The 16995-nt window shown below is 36.9% G+C and overlaps 2 protein-coding genes across 9 annotated transcripts in view; one reads left to right on the forward strand and one right to left on the reverse strand.

Annotated features, from left to right (window-relative positions):
* cUnh4orf33 (chromosome Un C4orf33 homolog) overlaps positions 1-2467 on the reverse strand; it is a 4650-nt gene extending 2183 nt beyond the window's left edge. The window contains exons 1-5 of one of the 6 annotated variants that reach the window (XM_084402059.1): positions 2276-2409; positions 1648-1706; positions 1196-1407; positions 851-911; positions 709-760 (exon numbers count right to left, since the gene is read on the reverse strand). In XM_084402059.1, the coding sequence (XP_084258185.1) occupies positions 709-760; positions 851-911; positions 1196-1407; positions 1648-1670 (348 nt within the window). In that variant the 5' untranslated portion in view covers positions 1671-1706; positions 2276-2409. Of the gene's footprint in view, positions 1-708; positions 761-850; positions 912-1195; positions 1449-1647; positions 1785-2275 lie in introns of all 6 variants that reach the window. The other 5 variants (XM_084402062.1, XM_084402060.1, XM_084402063.1 and 2 more) reach the window with 5 other exon arrangements.
* On the forward strand, positions 2424-16585 carry sclt1 (sodium channel and clathrin linker 1). 3 transcript variants are annotated; one of them, XR_014626467.1, is made up of 22 exons: positions 2424-2519; positions 3029-3088; positions 3175-3242; positions 3724-3773; positions 4683-4755; positions 5020-5075; positions 6448-6577; positions 8087-8209; positions 8605-8670; positions 9520-9590; positions 9827-9917; positions 10009-10100; positions 10866-11043; positions 11144-11242; positions 12207-12278; positions 12369-12443; positions 13099-13244; positions 13327-13519; positions 14941-15181; positions 15441-15519; positions 15631-15726; positions 16205-16585. XR_014626467.1 is itself a non-coding variant. In XM_084402057.1 (22 exons), exons 2-22 carry the CDS (start codon positions 3055-3057, stop codon positions 16265-16267), a joined length of 2052 nt encoding a protein of 683 aa, XP_084258183.1. In that variant the 5' UTR covers positions 2424-2519; positions 3029-3054; the 3' UTR covers positions 16268-16585. The 3 variants fall into 3 exon arrangements, 2 of the variants coding, with proteins under 2 accessions (XP_084258183.1, XP_084258184.1); XM_084402057.1 differs by having other exon boundaries at positions 14941-15137; XM_084402058.1 differs by having other exon boundaries at positions 2480-2519; positions 3047-3088; positions 14941-15137.
* The last annotated feature ends 410 nt before the right edge of the window (positions 16586-16995 follow it).

Here is a 16995-nt window from a genome sequence, read left to right on the forward strand (position 1 = left end):
CCTTCCCTCGCATCCTACAGGAGGTGGAGCTGAGACGCGAGGAAAGGAAGCGAGGAAAGGAAACAAAGAAAGGAAACGAGGATGCACAAATAAGAAATGAGAAGCACCCTATGTGTTTTGTGTGACACCCCCCATGGAAGAGAGGGGTGGGGTGAGCAGTTGCTCATTATCATTTAAAGAGACATGCACCGAAACGGGTCGCTGTGAACAGAGCTGTTTTTAAGGAGGTAAAAAGGGTGTTGTTTTACACAACCATTGAGGAATTTTAACCAAACTATGTTACAAACTTTACATGAAGACCCTAAAGAATCATACCAACTTGTGGAAAATGGGCATCCGATGACCCCTTTAACAAACAAGAGAATTGTGCAGAACGGATTTCGTGCACGGACTTTGCAAGCACGGATTTCACAGTGGTGTGTTTTTTTTTCTTATACATTTTAGATACGATGTTATCCACCATTTAATCGTGATATTTGTTGGAAAACCATGGTAATACAAAAAATAATCGACAAAATCAAGGTTAATTTCCCTAAATGGTGGTGAACAATAAAACAAAAATAAAATATCTACCTTTGGAGTGGACTTTGAGCTTTGTAACTTTGCAGATCATTTTAATGCTCAAACAGCAACATTACACACTTACTAAAGTTGAAAAAGTGAAAAAGCATAATAGGACCCCTTTAATAAACTGATGAATTTGCTTACCATGAACGCATTATGTTTTCCATTCAGTAGCAGAATAAGGTGTTGTCCATGTCTGTAATATGATATCAAATTATTATTTCAATTACACATTAGCAATGAAAAAACTTTCAGCGGCCTGAAAAACAGAGTAGGCTTAACTTACGGGCAGACTTCCACCTCTAGATATTGCTCAGTGTTGCTGTTCAAGAAGAAGGATTCTACCACTGAAAAATAAGTCAGTAGCACAAACTAAATATTGTGTAAAAAGATAAAGGAAAAGATAAATATCTTAACTTAGTGTTTCATAAACCTTTCTTCCAATTCAAGTTCTCACCAAAGTTAAATCAGACTTTTATTTATCTGGTATTTGTCTATACAGTCAAGGGTTGCATGCTTATATGCAAAACGATCAGTTGATTCCAACAATCTGTTATACAATCATATGAAAGAAAGAAACTGAATCACTAAACCAGATTTGAGCCTTTATTAATGGTATTTATGAACATACCCTCATAGTCCCAGAGACCAGGGAACGCCTCTCCAGGTGGTCCGGCTGGTGCAGGGGGGTCATTGAAGAATGGAGCATTCACCTGCATTAACAAACCTTCCTCGCCAGGTGAGAAACGAATCTTTACCGGCTTATGATGCACTGGTAAGCTGTCCCAGGTGTGTCTGATATGGAACTCCATGGCAGCCAGGAGGATACAACCGCTGCAGACACTGTTAAGCATGGCAAGATCTTATTTTGTCTAAAGATAAACCTGAAATATTAATAAATTACTATCTTGTTCAGTTCTCAATATTATAAATTTGTAAGTATCAATATATGATTTATCCACAGTTCTGTGCTGTGTTACGTCTTAAGCTGCTCAGGACACAGGACTGTCTGATATGCAATAAGGTTCAACAGTCATTGATAAGCAATGCATCTGATATCATAAACATAACACTTAACGTCACCTGATCACACCCTGTTCATTCATTTAGATGAGAACTGGCCCCATGATGTAGCCTGGATTCTTCCAAAAAAAAAAAAAAGAATTCTCCATTTCTGTCACTGATGGTGTTTGGATTGGACCACTGTCGTCTTTGGCTTGCTTAGTTGGGGAAAATTTATTTTCAGTCATAACCCAGACAGCAACATAGTGTCGGCCCAGATCTGGAATCCACATGTAGCCTACCAGATGTGGCCCGGATCTGGGCCAAGATTATGTTGCTGTTTGGGAATACTGATTTGAATATTAATTTGGCTTTATTTCATAATTGACAAACTGAATCAACAGTGAACATACTTGAGCTAAATAATGACACTATTGTTTTTTTGAGCTGCTTTTGACCGCTGAATTAAATTCTGTTTGTATCATTGATCATTATTTCCCTGTTTTTCGCTGTAAAACTGCTTTGAAACCATCTGTATTGTATAAAGTGCTATATAAATGTGACTTGACTTGATGTCATAGGAAGAACACTTCCTGATTTCTGGCATACATCAACAAAGCCTCCCACAGACGTTTCAGTAGTCAGGCACATAGTCGTTAGTAAATAAAAGAGTGAATTGTTGAATCAAAATGATGAAGTAAAGTATTACCCTATTCGATCACATCGAGTGGCCCCATCTTGTTAGTTCTTCAATTCAAGAACTATGGAAAAAAGAGGAACTCCATAAACTACACGGAACGCAAGCGTGTTGAAGTTTTCGGGAACATTTTATTAAGTTGCACCGCGTCCCTTAGGGTGAGTCTGATTGGCTCAGAGGGTGAATCTGAGCGTCGGTGAAGATGAATCTGATTGGCTGGTGGGCTCTTTAAACTACAAGGCGGAAGGATTTGCAGGTACCTATAATAACCTCGAGGTCTTCTAATATTATATTTATTTACGTTTTACTGCTATTTCATAATACGTCGTATTACGCGACGAAAAAAATAAACATTTATAATTCACTCAAGGTTTTTATAAGTATCCAGCCCATTGATTATGAATGTTGAAACATGTGTAGCCGTTAGCCCGCTAGTTAGCCAGTGTAAATCTCCACCTGGATACCAATGATGCTTAAAGCTGTTGCTGAGATTACACGCCAGATTCGCTTCTTTTTCACTCGCTTAATCTACTGAAGAACGTATAACGTTACCTTCGTAATAATTTAGTTTAATAATGCACTATTACTCAGTTAAACTTAAATTATTATACAGAGTCAGTTAATTCAATGATAAACTAATATTCCTGCACAAAGACAGTCTCCAGGGATCACTTGTGCTGGCTGTGTGTAAACTTGCACACATACTAAATGTTATAATAGTTGTTGTTGATACTTATTTAGAAGGCATTTGCTTTGACCCAACAGAGTTTATTGCTGTTGCAGACGCAACAATGACAACAGAAGTCGAATTTCTACGAGATCAAGGTGAAACACGCTAGATCTCAGAAATAATAGTGTGCAGAGACACATACATATTTCATCATCACTTGAACTTTGTTTTGTCTTATCAGTGAATCGTTTAAACTCCGTCCTCGGTCGATATCAGGATGAATTTCCTCCTCCCTCCTCAGTGTCACAGGTTAGTTTTATGATTAGATGGCAATTTGATTGTTTATTGCTTTATTTGTTGAATCTGTAGATCATCTCTTGCATCAATAACATAATGCTCTTATGGTGCACAGTGAATGTGTTAAGTATTAAAGGAAGTGTTCACAGCTAAAGTAAAAAAAAAAAAAAAAAAAAAAAAATTCTGTTATCACCCTCACCTCATGTTGTTCCAAATCTGTATGCCTTATTTTCTCCTGTGTAACAAAAAAGCAGATGTTAGGCAGGTGAAGTGTAAAAGCTTTAGTCATTATTCACTGTTATTGTTGTCTTTTACATACATACAGTGAATGGTTTCCAAACAGGTTTGGAACAACATGACAGAACTTTCATTTTGACAGCTAACTCCGAGTGATGTGGGGGAAAACAGAACAATTCCTAATAATAATAAAGGCTTGAAGCACTGGGGATGTTGTATATAGATGCTTAATAAAATTGTAAGTTTTTTTTTTTAGGCAGATGATGTGGTCATGGAATCTGCAGCTCCTTGGCTTTCAGACAGAGGGTAAGTCCCTATGGCCAGTTACTAACCTACAAAAACTGTCTCTGTCTTAAGTCTTCTACTCTTTTAACCATGCAACCAGGGTTTGAAATTAACACCAGCCAACCCGCCAAATGCGGGTAAAAATCAACTGTGGTGGGTAACACTGTCAAATCAAGTTCTGAATGGCTGGTTAACTAAAAATGTAGTAGTCAAATTGGCCAGTGAGTTAAAAAGTTAATTTCAAACCCTGCATGCAACCATTATTTATTAACAACAAAAAAATGTTTTTAATGAACACCATACTACTGAAAATAATCTCTTATAGAAAGGTTGGCTGAAAATTCGACGAAATATAAAGATAAGTTTGCTAAGGCATAAGTGTGCACGTTGTTATAAATGTGCCGTTTCATTTTCTTATCTTTTACCTTCTTTTATTGTGGTGGCAGCTTTTGCAAAGACAAGCACCATTCCAATTTCCTTTAGAAAATTACATAACTTTTAGTATTTATGTTTTCATTTAATATGCCTTTTTAAAAGGATATTATTTATATATCTTACAAGTTCGATTAAACCATCAAAATATGATGCAGTTATTTTATATATTTGTTTCATTGCATTATCACAAATTGAATCACAAACAATTGACTCCAAGGTCAATTACATAATATGCTTTCAATATCTTTAAAAAAAAATCATAATTTTTTACATCACTTTTGCCCACCACTGCGTATGTATATGTGTGTGTGTATGTATATACATATGCACTATGTTTCTATAAAGTCAAGCTTTGTTTATTGTGATTTTAAATGTAAAATTATTATCTATATATAGTACTCTCATGTAATCCAGTACCATGGAACTCTAAATGTTAATAGCGTATAATCTTAATTGCATAATGATGTTGTGTATGACCTGGGTGTGTGTTTTCAGTCTAATGGCTCCTCTAATAGAAGAATATGACAGACACATACAACAGATGGAGATGCAGCTCAAGTTCTATCAGGTACACTTGAAGATTTGCACTATACTACCCTACGCAAACGCTCACACCACACGAATGCTTGCTTTACAGTGAGGTTTTACAACTGTCAGGGCTTGATGGGGCTGAATTAATGCTGTCAGCTATAAATTGCAGTTTAAACCCAAATCAAGTAAATTTGTCTCATAATAAGTTTGCCATTTAAGAGTACACTTTCTCTCAAACTCTCTCAGTCACCCTCCTCCCACCACTCACGCACACACTTGTTTCTCCCTGTCAAACACTCAGAGGCAGATGACAGACGTCAAAGCAAGCCTGGAGCAGGTGGTTAAAGAAAATGAGCGGTAAGAGCTGCTGCAAATGGATCTCCTGCTGATTTCTCCACCCAGACACTGGTTTATTACCGGAGTCAGTCGGTGCTAACAGCTTCTGCTGTGCAAGATGAGGTGGTTCTGGTAATCACAGGACACCCTTTACGTAAATTCACTTTATTGTTGGGAGAAAGTTTGTGAGTTTTGCGGTAATTCTCAATCTAGAAAACTTTTGATAATACTTTACAATAAGGTTCATTAGTTAACATTATTTAATGTATGAACTAACAATGAACAATACATTTGTTACAGAATTTAGTAATCTTTGTTAATGTTGGTTAATAAAAATACAGCTGTCATTGTTCATGTTAGTTCACAGTGCATTAAGTACTGTTAACAATGTATTAGTAAATGAGGAAATGAATATTTACTAAGATTAATAAATGCTGTAGAAGTATTGTTCATTCTTAGTTCGTGGAATTCAACTAAGGTTGTTACTAATGAACCTTATTGTAAAGTGTTACCAAACTTTTGTACCTACCACCATAATCTGAGGGTACAGTACACTAAAGCAATGTACTAAAAATGTAAGGTTTATTTTTGTATTTATTTTTTTGTTTGGCGCACAGATGACAACGTTGTCAAAAAAGATTCCCGTTCTCACAAATCTGCGAAAACTTTTAAAATCGCTGTATTATGCATGCCAGGCCAGTAGTTGGCGCTGTCACTTTGTAAAGAAACTGTACGTGCATGGCTTCTACAGAGTGGTGAATACAAACAATCAAGATGGCATCCATATGACCTCTGTTTTCACATTCACTTTTTTTTTTTAATTTACGTAATTTTAAGTTTGCGTTTTCAGGCCCCCAAACCGACGTTGTGGTGTAAATTAATGGCCAAAATGCTTAAGTTTTCCGTTTTTAATTGAAAATGGTGTTGTGTAAACCACCGAATTGTCAGTTTAAAGTAAAATCACAATTTAAGCAAAGAAACATAACAGCGGCATCAATATTTGCATGTAAAAAAAACTACTATGAAAAACTACAATTAAATCTACTATAGAATATAATTGTTGTTTCATGATATTCACGTGTGTGTGTGCGTGTGTATGTATACCCTCACTTTCTCCTGCGTACCGGCACTTCTCACATGTTGCCCCCAAGGAGCATGATTTCAACCGAGGGAGGACACTCAAACACCCCACCTCCCTGGACTCCCGACATGTTTTTTTTTTCCCATATCAAGCACTGATTAAATTATACTTCTGCCAATCAATTACTAGGACTTTAGGGATGCAAGTCAGCTAATATTTTAGAACAAATTAAAGCATGTCTGCAGATAATTCCTAAGGGTTTATGAAGGTTGACCTTTTGCATTAACTATGTATATTAATGTTTATTTGCAGGCTTCATGCAGAGCAGAGAACATCCATTGAAAAGCAGCTCCAGTCTCTGTCCGCTGGAACAGAAGGAGTCACGGCAGATGATGCAATCGCCATCAGCAATCTGGAGGAGCAGGTCAAGTGTGTCGTGGAGGTGAGTATCCAGACCTGCTGCATAACCCCCTCTAAACTCCCACGAGTCAGTCTGTGCAGCTACAAACCCACAGGCACTTTCCTGGCCCTGTATTCCGGCTGTGCGATGGGTGATCTGGGGTTATAGCTTCGTTCTTAGTTAATATATGATACGACAGCGCAAGTCGTGTTGTGCTGAGGGAATGGGTTTTAATCAGCGTGGAGTACGCTTCAGGTGCTCCCGAGGATTACATATCAACACTTGACATTACGGAGTAATGAGATATTAGTGCGTCACTCATCAAGCGTCCCACTTTCAGCTCGACATTGCACATCTTTGCCCTCCTTTAGGGAGCAGTTCACCAGAACATCATGTTGCAAATCACATCTAAACCTCTCTAGAGAACGTGTCAAGTCAAGCCTCAAGTGACTTATTTTTGAGTTTGTGGACTTTCCACTTTTTTCCAAAACATATTCACAGATCTAATTTCTTAATTAACTGTCAGAGAATGAAATAATTAGACATAAATTAAACATCCAGTGAGACATTTTCATGCCTCGTCATAGAGATACAGCACAGGTTAAGAGGTTAACTGAATTGAATGTATTATATTTTATTATATTATATAATTATATAATTATTATATATATAAGCAATATTGTGAATATCGAATGAATGATAGTTTTCCACTCCTTGTCTTGCACAGAATGTGAGCATTTTAAAATATTGTAATAGTAACTCTGGTTTAATCCTCATTAGCAAAAAAGGGTGATAGATCTGGGAATATGATTATTCATGCAAATCAGTTCTGCGAACTGTCTTTTTAATGAATCAGTTTGAAGCCAGCAATTCGTTTGCATTAAAATTCAGGAGTATTCAGACATTTTACATTTCATCTTTTTTTTTTTAACAAGTCAGTTTGTGTCAATGTAATTTAAAAGCATACAGAGTCATAGCCAATACTTTTAAAAACAATAATTGCTAGTGATAAACAAATATCTTGCATTTAGCACAAGTAAATATTCACAGCAAAAATGTTATAGTTACAAAAGTTACTGTAATTAAATTGTGTTTTATGAGAGCTGTTTTTTTTTTTGCTCCGTAAGTTACAGAAACACTGTTCAACCTTTATGTGCCTGGTTGACACCTTTCAAAACGACTAATTCTTTTTTGAATTTTTCTGCTGACAAAATACTGCAAAAATATCTTTCCAAGAAATTTCAGTGGACAAAAAAACTCCAGAAAATATGAGCTGGGGAAAATTACAAGTGATCTAGAAGCTTTATACAGCTTTTTACAGCGGATGCCATTGAAAACACGGCAAGTCTATCTCTCACAGCCTCGCTTTCATACCTGTCATGGTCTATAAGTCCATGCTACACTAACCAGATATCCATTCAGTTCAATTAACATTGTTTCTGTACTTTCTGCTACGTTGATATCACGTCAAACCTTAAAGATATTCAGAGAGTTTAGTCATGAAAGGCCACAAGAATGTTTAACTTCAGTTTGTTCTGTGTGTGTCTTTAGGAGAAAGAACGGGCTCTTCAGATGTGGCAGACCGCTTCGCAGGAGTTGGATCGTCTTCAGACCCAGTACCAGAGCTCCATGAGTGATGGACAAATACATGCGGTTGAACGGCAGCACATGCAGGTAGCCAGTGCAAACTCGCATTCGTGTTTACAGATTCAACCCATTTGAGTTCAGTCTATAATGCAGGTTTGTTTTCAAACTTGACAGGTTTAGCACATATTTGGTAAACAGGCAGCTTTATCTAAAACTTTTTTCTAGAATATGTAATATGACTATTGAACACTAGAGGGCAGTGTTTAACTACATAAAGGCACAGTTAACAGAACAAACAGACCCCCAGCACTTTCATATAAACCAGAAGGCATGCCGAGACGGATTATATGAATATATGAATTCAATATTAGCTGTTGGCTGTAAAATATTGGCTTAATTATGGCTTGAAACTTATTATAATACACATTACTTAATTATTTAAATACTTTGTGCTCTTACTGACGATCACTGTGCTGTTTTAGAATCAGCTGGCACAGATGCAACATCATGCACAGAAGATCCAGCTGGCCAATCAGAAGCTGGAATCGGTAAGACTGCCTTGGACCAATGTCTTGGTTTATTGTGCATGTTTCTTCCTAATGAAATAATCTTTCACAATGTAATGTAAAAGTTTCTGCGCCTTTGAAATAACTTTCTAAAACTTGCTTATCTCTCATATGACTTTGCAGCCTCTTTGTTCTCACATAATAAAATCATTGCATTTTACATGTTCATTTAGCAGAGGTTGAATCCAAAGCAATTTACAAATGAGGAATACAATAAGCAAATACATTGCAATATTTCAAGTGCATTTATGTATTTATTTGGTAAATAAACCCCTATTTGTGATAATAGCCAAGTGATTGTACATTATCAGTACCAATCAGATACAGATGGATAAAATCAAGCCCCTTTTTACATAATTTTCCACTAAAAAATTAATTTTTACCGGGAAAATGTTTGGATATATCATTATATGGAGGGGTTTTATTAGTGCTGTTTGAGGGCTCTGTGTTCAGTCAGTTGTTATGCAATGGATTTAAAGGCATAATCCTTGCTCTGTCTTAATCACACACACACACACATTTTCTCACACCAGTCAGAACGGCACCTGTTTGAGTGTTGTGCATTGTTCAGCCTTGTGTGTGTGTGTGTATGCGTGTATGCGTGTAGTGGTTGTGAAGGGAAACACTACTCTATTCCTGAATATTTAATGAGCAGTGTAGCTCGCGCACACCCAACTTTTTCACACCTATCCCATCTCTAAACAGCCTCTATCCTCTCCTCCGTTCTTCATCCTTGTGTATTTCTTTGAAGTGTGTGTGTGTGTGTGTGTGTGTGTGTGTGTGTTTGGCGTTATGCCCGGCCGGCGTTCATGTCTGTCCTGTCACACTCAGACCAATCAGCAGTTCCTTAAGACGGTGGCGGAACAGAGCAGTGAGCTGGAGGAGTTACGCAGCCAACTCAGGTAGCGTTTCCAGATGGCCAACTCTTTATGACTTAACCTTCACTGTTTTGGAGATTTGAATTTTGAAAGATTGAATCTACTTTAAATCTTACTGATTTTAAAAGATTGTTGTGCATTTTCGATCCCATTCCCCCTGTCTTCTCACTACTATGCTATCAATAAAAAGGTCAAATTTATTTAGAAAGTACAAAAAAAATCACATTTATGTATGTCTGTGTTTCTGTATGATGTTTCAGGCAAGCTAAACTGGAGCAGAGATCTGCCGCGACTAAAGTGGAGGAGATGACCAGACTCCTGCAGAATGTGCAGGATCAGATGCAGAGGAGGGTGAGAGATGTGGCTATAATTGTCTCATCACACTTCTGTGTGTTTTCTAATAATGTTGTGTGTGTGTGTGTGTGTGTGTGTGATTGTGCAGGAAGAGGACGCAGCAGAAGCTCACGGTAGAGAGGAAGCTTCTGACCGGAGACTACAGCAACTACAAGCAGCACTGAGCCAGCTAGAGGCCAGGTGAAGTCTATCAATTATGATTTCAGTGTGACTGCTAGATTGAAAGCTGTGTTGATGAAGAAACTGTGATAGTTGTTCGATGTTGTATGTATTGTGCACTGGTGTTCAAAACAATTTTATATTTATGTATGTTATATGCATCATTAAATAAATCAAAAGAGATGTTAAAAGACTTATAAAAAAAAGATTTATAATTTTTTTTTTATAATGTTACAAATGATTTCAATTTCACATCAAATCTTTTAAAATATTAAGCTGTACAACTCTTTTCAGCATTGATAATAATAAAAAATTACTGAATGATCATTTGACACTGAAGACTGGAGTAATGATGCTGAAAAATCAGCTTTTGCAATCACAGGAAGAAATTACATTTTAAAACGTGTAAATAGAAAAGTTTTGAATTGTAATAATATTTCACAATATTACTGTTTTACTGCATTTAAACACGTGATGTTTGCCTGGTCACAATATGGTCAAATATGAAATATTAACCCTAAGAATTTGCCACAAAACTCTTCACACAATGTCTGATGAAGAAATTTTGTCCCGGGCCTCTCTATAATTTTTTTTTATATCTGAGTAAATTGATATATTGAGAGAGAGAGAGAAAGAAATGCATTTCAGAATGGATGGTAGAAGAAGAATCTTTTATATTACCCTTTTTATGTTACCAAATTAAAGGAGGACTTTGTATATATTGTTTCCTTTTAATATCTTGTTGTAAAATATGGATGTTCTTTTATTTATGTATTTGTTTTCCAGACTCAAAGCTGCGACACAGGATTCTGAGTCAGTGCGCAGGAAGCAGACAGAGTGGGAGCGGCAAGTGGGAGAACTGCAGGGTCGCTGCGCCTCACTGGAAGAGGAGAAATTTGAAGCCCTCAGTCGCCTCCGCAACTCCATCCAGCTGGCTGAGGAGGCCTCGCTTCAGAGAGAACAGGTCACGCTCCAAATACACCGCACGGGCCCAGTACATGCTCTCTTCTATATCTTCCTGACTTAATATACTCAAAAATAATTTGGTGTGTATGTTACTGTAGGCTCAGCTGAGGGAGAAACAGAGAGCAGAAGAGCTGGAGAAGATGAAAGACGCCATGAAGCAGCTGATCCAGGATGCTGCCCTGCGCACCAGGAAAGAGGTGATCACAGCCAGGGTTCTTGAACTCAGCAAAGGGAGACAAAAGAAAAAGCTGGAGGCTTCAAGTCTAATCTAATTCTGATTAGGCCTGATGAGGGTAAATGCTATCTATCACGGTTTTCCATGTTTGTGGAGTAAGTATATGTAAACTTTGTGTTTGCATGCTGGTGTTTCATATGGCTTGCGTTCACAGCCAATCAACATACACTTACGTAACTAGTAGTTCCTATTGTGCTGGGTTAGACCCTACTCTAAAGTATGAGCTAACTTAGTCCCCCCAAAAGTCTTTCCTATAACTAAAATTGTTCCCAGTGAGGTGCGAACATGCCAAAAAATGAGGGTACTTCTGCCAGCAGTTATAGGATCTATGAGAACGTTCCTCCAGTGCGAAAGCCCCTATGGTTCTTTGTCAGAGTAGCCTCGAGGGATCGATGTATGCTTCGTTTAGGATTCTTAAACATTTTGGTCAGGTCTTTTGTCTCCCTTTACATCAAAGTATTTACTTGCAGTGCCTTCTGAGATGTTAAGTGAACATTTCAATAATTCAACAACACATTTGCATGTTTGGGTTTCTTTGAATTTGGTTAATGGTCTCATGACATGCAGGTAAACAATAAATATACTTTTACTAAATATGCTCAATATTTTAAGTAAAGTGTTTATATTTGATTTTTTGTTTTAGAATTTATTTGGATCTGTAGCAAGTCTCTTTAAGCCTAGTCTGATTCAACGCTACAGTTTAAACTAAAGGCAACCGTACAACTGCAAACCCTCTAGATCTCTACAGCCAAAAATAGCCTAACTGTTTGCACTGACAGAGCATGGTTATGGCACAGTGAAGTCAGTGTCATTCTAGTTTCTAATTGTAGTGTTTTTCCATCCAGCTAATCTGTGATCACAGTGCATATATTATTTCCATCTTTGAGTGTGGCTTATAGTTTTCTGTTCTTTTCCTCTTTTATTAGGTTGAGAGTGTTCGTAAGCAGTGTAACGTTCAGATTCATCGCATGGCTGAGGAGCTGTCTGCCCTGCAACTGGTGACACATTCATCATCAGCATATGTACAGATGTGGACTGCAGCAACTGTTGCTGATGTACATTAACATATTTCCTATGGTTGTGTGTAGGAATGTGCCGATAAAGAGACACTGATTGAAAGAGCCCATCGGGAGAGAAAAGCTGTGGAAGAGGAGCTGGAAAAGGTTTTTACTCATACATAATTAATTGCAGTCAGGCTGTATATTGCTGTGATATTGTCATAGTTAAGGGGTGTTATAAGGCATGAAGTGAAGCAAAGTGCAAAACCTTAGGGGTATGTGGTAAAAACACGTTATCATGCACTGCCTCGAGTGGCTTATTACCCTTTTATAAATATTTAACATAAAATGTAATATAAGACACAAATGATCTGTAAAAATGTATTATTTTTATATTTGGATGGATGGATGGATGGATAGATAGATATTGTTTTAGCAAGGATGCTTTAAATTGATAAAGTAACTGTAAAGATATTTTGAGTTACGAAAACTTATTTTAAATAAATGCTTTTTTCTATTGATCAAAGAATCCTGAAAAAACTATCATGGTGTCCACAAAAGTATGAAGCAGAACTGTTTTTATTTCTGAAGGATCATGTGACTCTGAAGAATAAAGTACTGGTAATGATGCTGAAAATTTCAGCTTTGCTATCACAGGAATAAATTACATATTAAAATATATTCAAATAGAACACTGTTATTGTAAATTGTAATAATTGTTCACATTATTACTGTTATTATTGTATTTTTGATATAAAAATGCAGCTTTGGAGCATAGGAGACAAAAAACATTAATCAAATAAATGTGTGTGTGTTGTAGGTCTATAAAGAGGGCCGAGTTGGAGAGCCTGAGATGAGGAAGATGGAGGCTCTCCATCAGAGATGTTTAAATTCAGAACGACTGAAGGATGAAACACAACTCACACTCAACAGCATGAAGAACAAGATGAAGAAGATGGAGATGGAGTGAGAACCCACACACGCTCATTAAGTAGGCAGAGAGTAAATCTAAGGTTGGTCCATAATAGTTTCCTGTGGGCTTGTGCAGGTTTTCAGAGGAGCTGTCGCGCTGTCAGGAGGAGGTGCGGAGACTGCAGTCAGCGCTGTCGAGCTCGAGAGAAGAGAGCACAGCCATCAGTGAAGAGAGACTCACACTGCAGCAAGACAACCAGCAGCTGCACAGAGACATGGAAGCGCTCCGCAAAGAGTGTGCACTGGCTCAGAGACGTGCCAAACAACAGGTCACACACAACACAGTGACACAAAGATGGGATCAAATCATTTACTCGCCTTCATGTCATTTCAAACCTGTTTTGACCTTTTCTTCTGTAGAGCACAAAAGATATTATGAACTGCAGTATTCAACATTTGAAGTGGATCAAAAAAGTTCATCAAATTTGTTCTAAGACAAGAACGAGTATTGGTCAAAATTCATGTATAACTTTGAAAGTTTTTGATCCACTTCAAATGTTGACTACTGTAGTACTTTGCTTGTGTTTGTGTGTTCTTTTATAAAAAAAATTGTCCTCATTGGTTTTGAACCCCATCGACTTTGTATGAACAAAAACAGTTCAGAAACATTGTTTAAAATGTGTTTGTTGTTCTGCAGAAGAAAAGTACATTTTGGATGAACTATACCAATAAGCATTTTTTAAGGGATGTGTTATAGTATGTATATATATATATATATATATAAAATAATATTATTATTATTATTATTATTATTATTTTATTTTTTATTTATTTTTTATATTGATGTCACAACCATGAGTACATTAGCATATATCCACCCACATGACCTGATGAACAACAGTGTGAATTAGATTGATATGCTGAGGTTAACCAATCATACCAGACATTTAAATAAAATCTGTAAAATTTTAGTTCACCAAAAATGAAAATTGTGATCTTTCACTCATCCTCATGTTGTTCCATAAGAACTTTGTCTCTCTTCAGAAGACATTAATCTGTTAAATTCATACAGATTTTCTTTTTTTTTTTACAATCACTTTTCATGTTTTAAAATTGGCTTAATTTAGGCTTTTATTCACATATAAACATTGATCAATGCGCATAAAATACATAAAATATGGTAATCAAAATCTCAGATGTTCTTGCTTGATGCTCGAGAACCAATAAGGTTTGTTCTCTCGTGTCACGTGGGTGCGCTTGAGCTTCTGTTTAACATATTTTGACATAGGTTTATGCTGCTCTTCATTGACTGTATCTCTCAGTCTATTTATTGTGTGTAATTTGTTAGTTGGTCTTCTATGTTGACTTTTTTTAATGCTGACTCAACGAGCTCTGCTACAAAAATTCCTATGTACCTGTATAGCTGTACCGGTACAAATGGCAAATAAACTTTCAACTCAACTCATATTTGGTGGAAAGTCAGAAATCTCTCAGGTTTTAAAAAATATCTTATAAAAGTTTTAGTGGTTTGGAATGACAATGAGGTAAATGACGACAGAATTTTCATTTTTGGCTTAACAACTCAAGGCACAAACAGCCTGTTTAAATGTTCAGAGAGACCATCTCAATAGTGAAGAAAAAACGAAATTCCAAGTGGTTTCGGTGTAAAAATCCTTGAGTAGCGTTGTAAATGGGCTAGCAGTAGAAGTATAAATATGGCGTCTTTAACAGGATTCGTTTGTGTGTGTAGGTGTCTTCGATGCAGCAGGAGCTGTGTGTGAAGGAGCAGAGTTTGGAGTCCAGGCTGAGAGAGATGGAGGAGAGCAGTAAAAACTCCAGCACCGGTTTGACCAGACTGGTGCTCGCTCAACAGAAAACCATCAGTCGCTACAAAGACGAGGCCAAGAACCTCACACAGGCTTTCCAGCAGAAACTCAGCAGCCTCAGGTGAACGCTCAAACACACCTGAGACAGAAGTGCTGTTTGCCAAGGCAAGAATCACTATTACTGTTACTCATATTTAGGGTTTGCGATCTGAACGGAGCACAAGTATTCAATTTTGGGATGCGAATTGTTAATGCTCATGCAAAAATCTTGCCTTTGGTGAGGGGAATTTCAGCACAGAATCTTTCTACCATCATATTAAGAAATTAGCTTCCATATTATTACAGGCTTATTGGATTAAATGTAGTGGGAAGTTTATTGAATAAAGCTGGTCAAGGTTCCATGAAATGATTGTGGTCATTGCAGGTCAGAGCTGAACAGACAGAAACAGCGTGTCCAGGAACTGGAGATCCAGATGGAAGCTGATCATCAGAAGATGCTGGAGGTGTGGACACTTCTTGCAGAGTTGTTTCTACCTAGAAAGATGTTGTATACTGCAAGTGTTACATTAATGTATGGGGTGTGTAATGAGTAATGTCATCATTTCTGTCTCTAGTATGAGAGGCAGGTTTCAGAGCAGCTAGAGAAAAACACGCGTTTACAGAGGCGTCTTACTCAGGCAGAGCAACGTGCAACAAGTGCTTCACAACAGGTATATGAACCATACTGGATATTTACACACTTCCTGTCTATAGAATGCAACAGTGCCTGCACACGTTTTCCATAGCTTCTTCCGAAAGTATTTTTCCTTTAGGGATTTAAAAAAGAAGTTTTAAGCTGTGAACCAAACCTAACAAACCATCAGCTACGAGGTGAATCACAACATTACAAACTTTGATTTGAAGCAAAATATAAAAAAATTGGACAAAAGACTGTACTTAACAGCTTTAGGGGAAAGGGTAAACAACAATCCCTTGAAGCAGTAAATCTAAGCATTAAATATAAAACTATTGAGTTAAAGATTTTATATACCTGGTACTTGCAAGGAGTATGTAATAAAGTGGCCAGTGAGTGTATATAGAAACATATTTTATGTCTGTATGCATACTTCCACAACTCAACTGTTGCCCTCTGGAGCTGCTGGACAAAGGGTGCACAGAACCCACTCTAAACTGATTTTTCTCTTTCAGCTGAGTGTGATGTCACAACGGAGAAAAGCTGCATCCATGATGGATCTTGAGACTTTATCATAGATCAACAGCAACTGTTTTGTCACATCATCATCATCATCATCATCATCATCCTGCTCAGTTTGTCACTGGACTCTGGCGAGAGCTTTAACTGGCAGGATTCCTCGTGAATGTAATATCATGTAGGCTTTTGTTTCAAAGATGCCTGTTACTACCAAGCTAATTTTTTATCAAATAATATTGTTTTTTAAATTACCAGCAAAACAAATGTTTTAAAAAGTGTATATAGATGATTTTATGGTCTTCCTCGAACACATATTTGACCTGGTTAGCTTGTGCCATTGTAAGATTTGACCAATAAATGCAATTATTTATGCCTCAGAGATGTTGAATGTTCGCAGCTGTTCTAAGGTGTGTAATTCGTTTTCACTTTAGTTGCAAGCAGGTCTTGATCACATTAGTTCCATATCACTTTATTATTTATTCAAAGACAAGATTATTTCAAAGACCCTTGCAGCCTACCGCAGCGCAAACCTCCAGGGAGGCAATGATTTAAATCAAATGATACACACTGATTTAAAACAAAACCTGCATATGTATCCTAATTTTCAAAGTGTGCTTTCTTTCATTAAATAGTTTTTTTTTTTTTTTTTTTTCAAAAGTCATTGAAATAAAATCTAGTTCTGCTTTTGTCAAGCAAAGTAAAAAGAAAATAGTAAAAAAAAATAGTGAAAATATATATTTTTTAAATCTTTACTTTAATCATGGAGGCCTGTTTTCACCAGTTGAGT

This window comes from Rutilus rutilus, assembly GCF_951802725.1.
Source record: "Rutilus rutilus genome assembly, chromosome: 2".
Lineage (NCBI taxonomy): Eukaryota > Metazoa > Chordata > Actinopteri > Cypriniformes > Leuciscidae > Rutilus > Rutilus rutilus.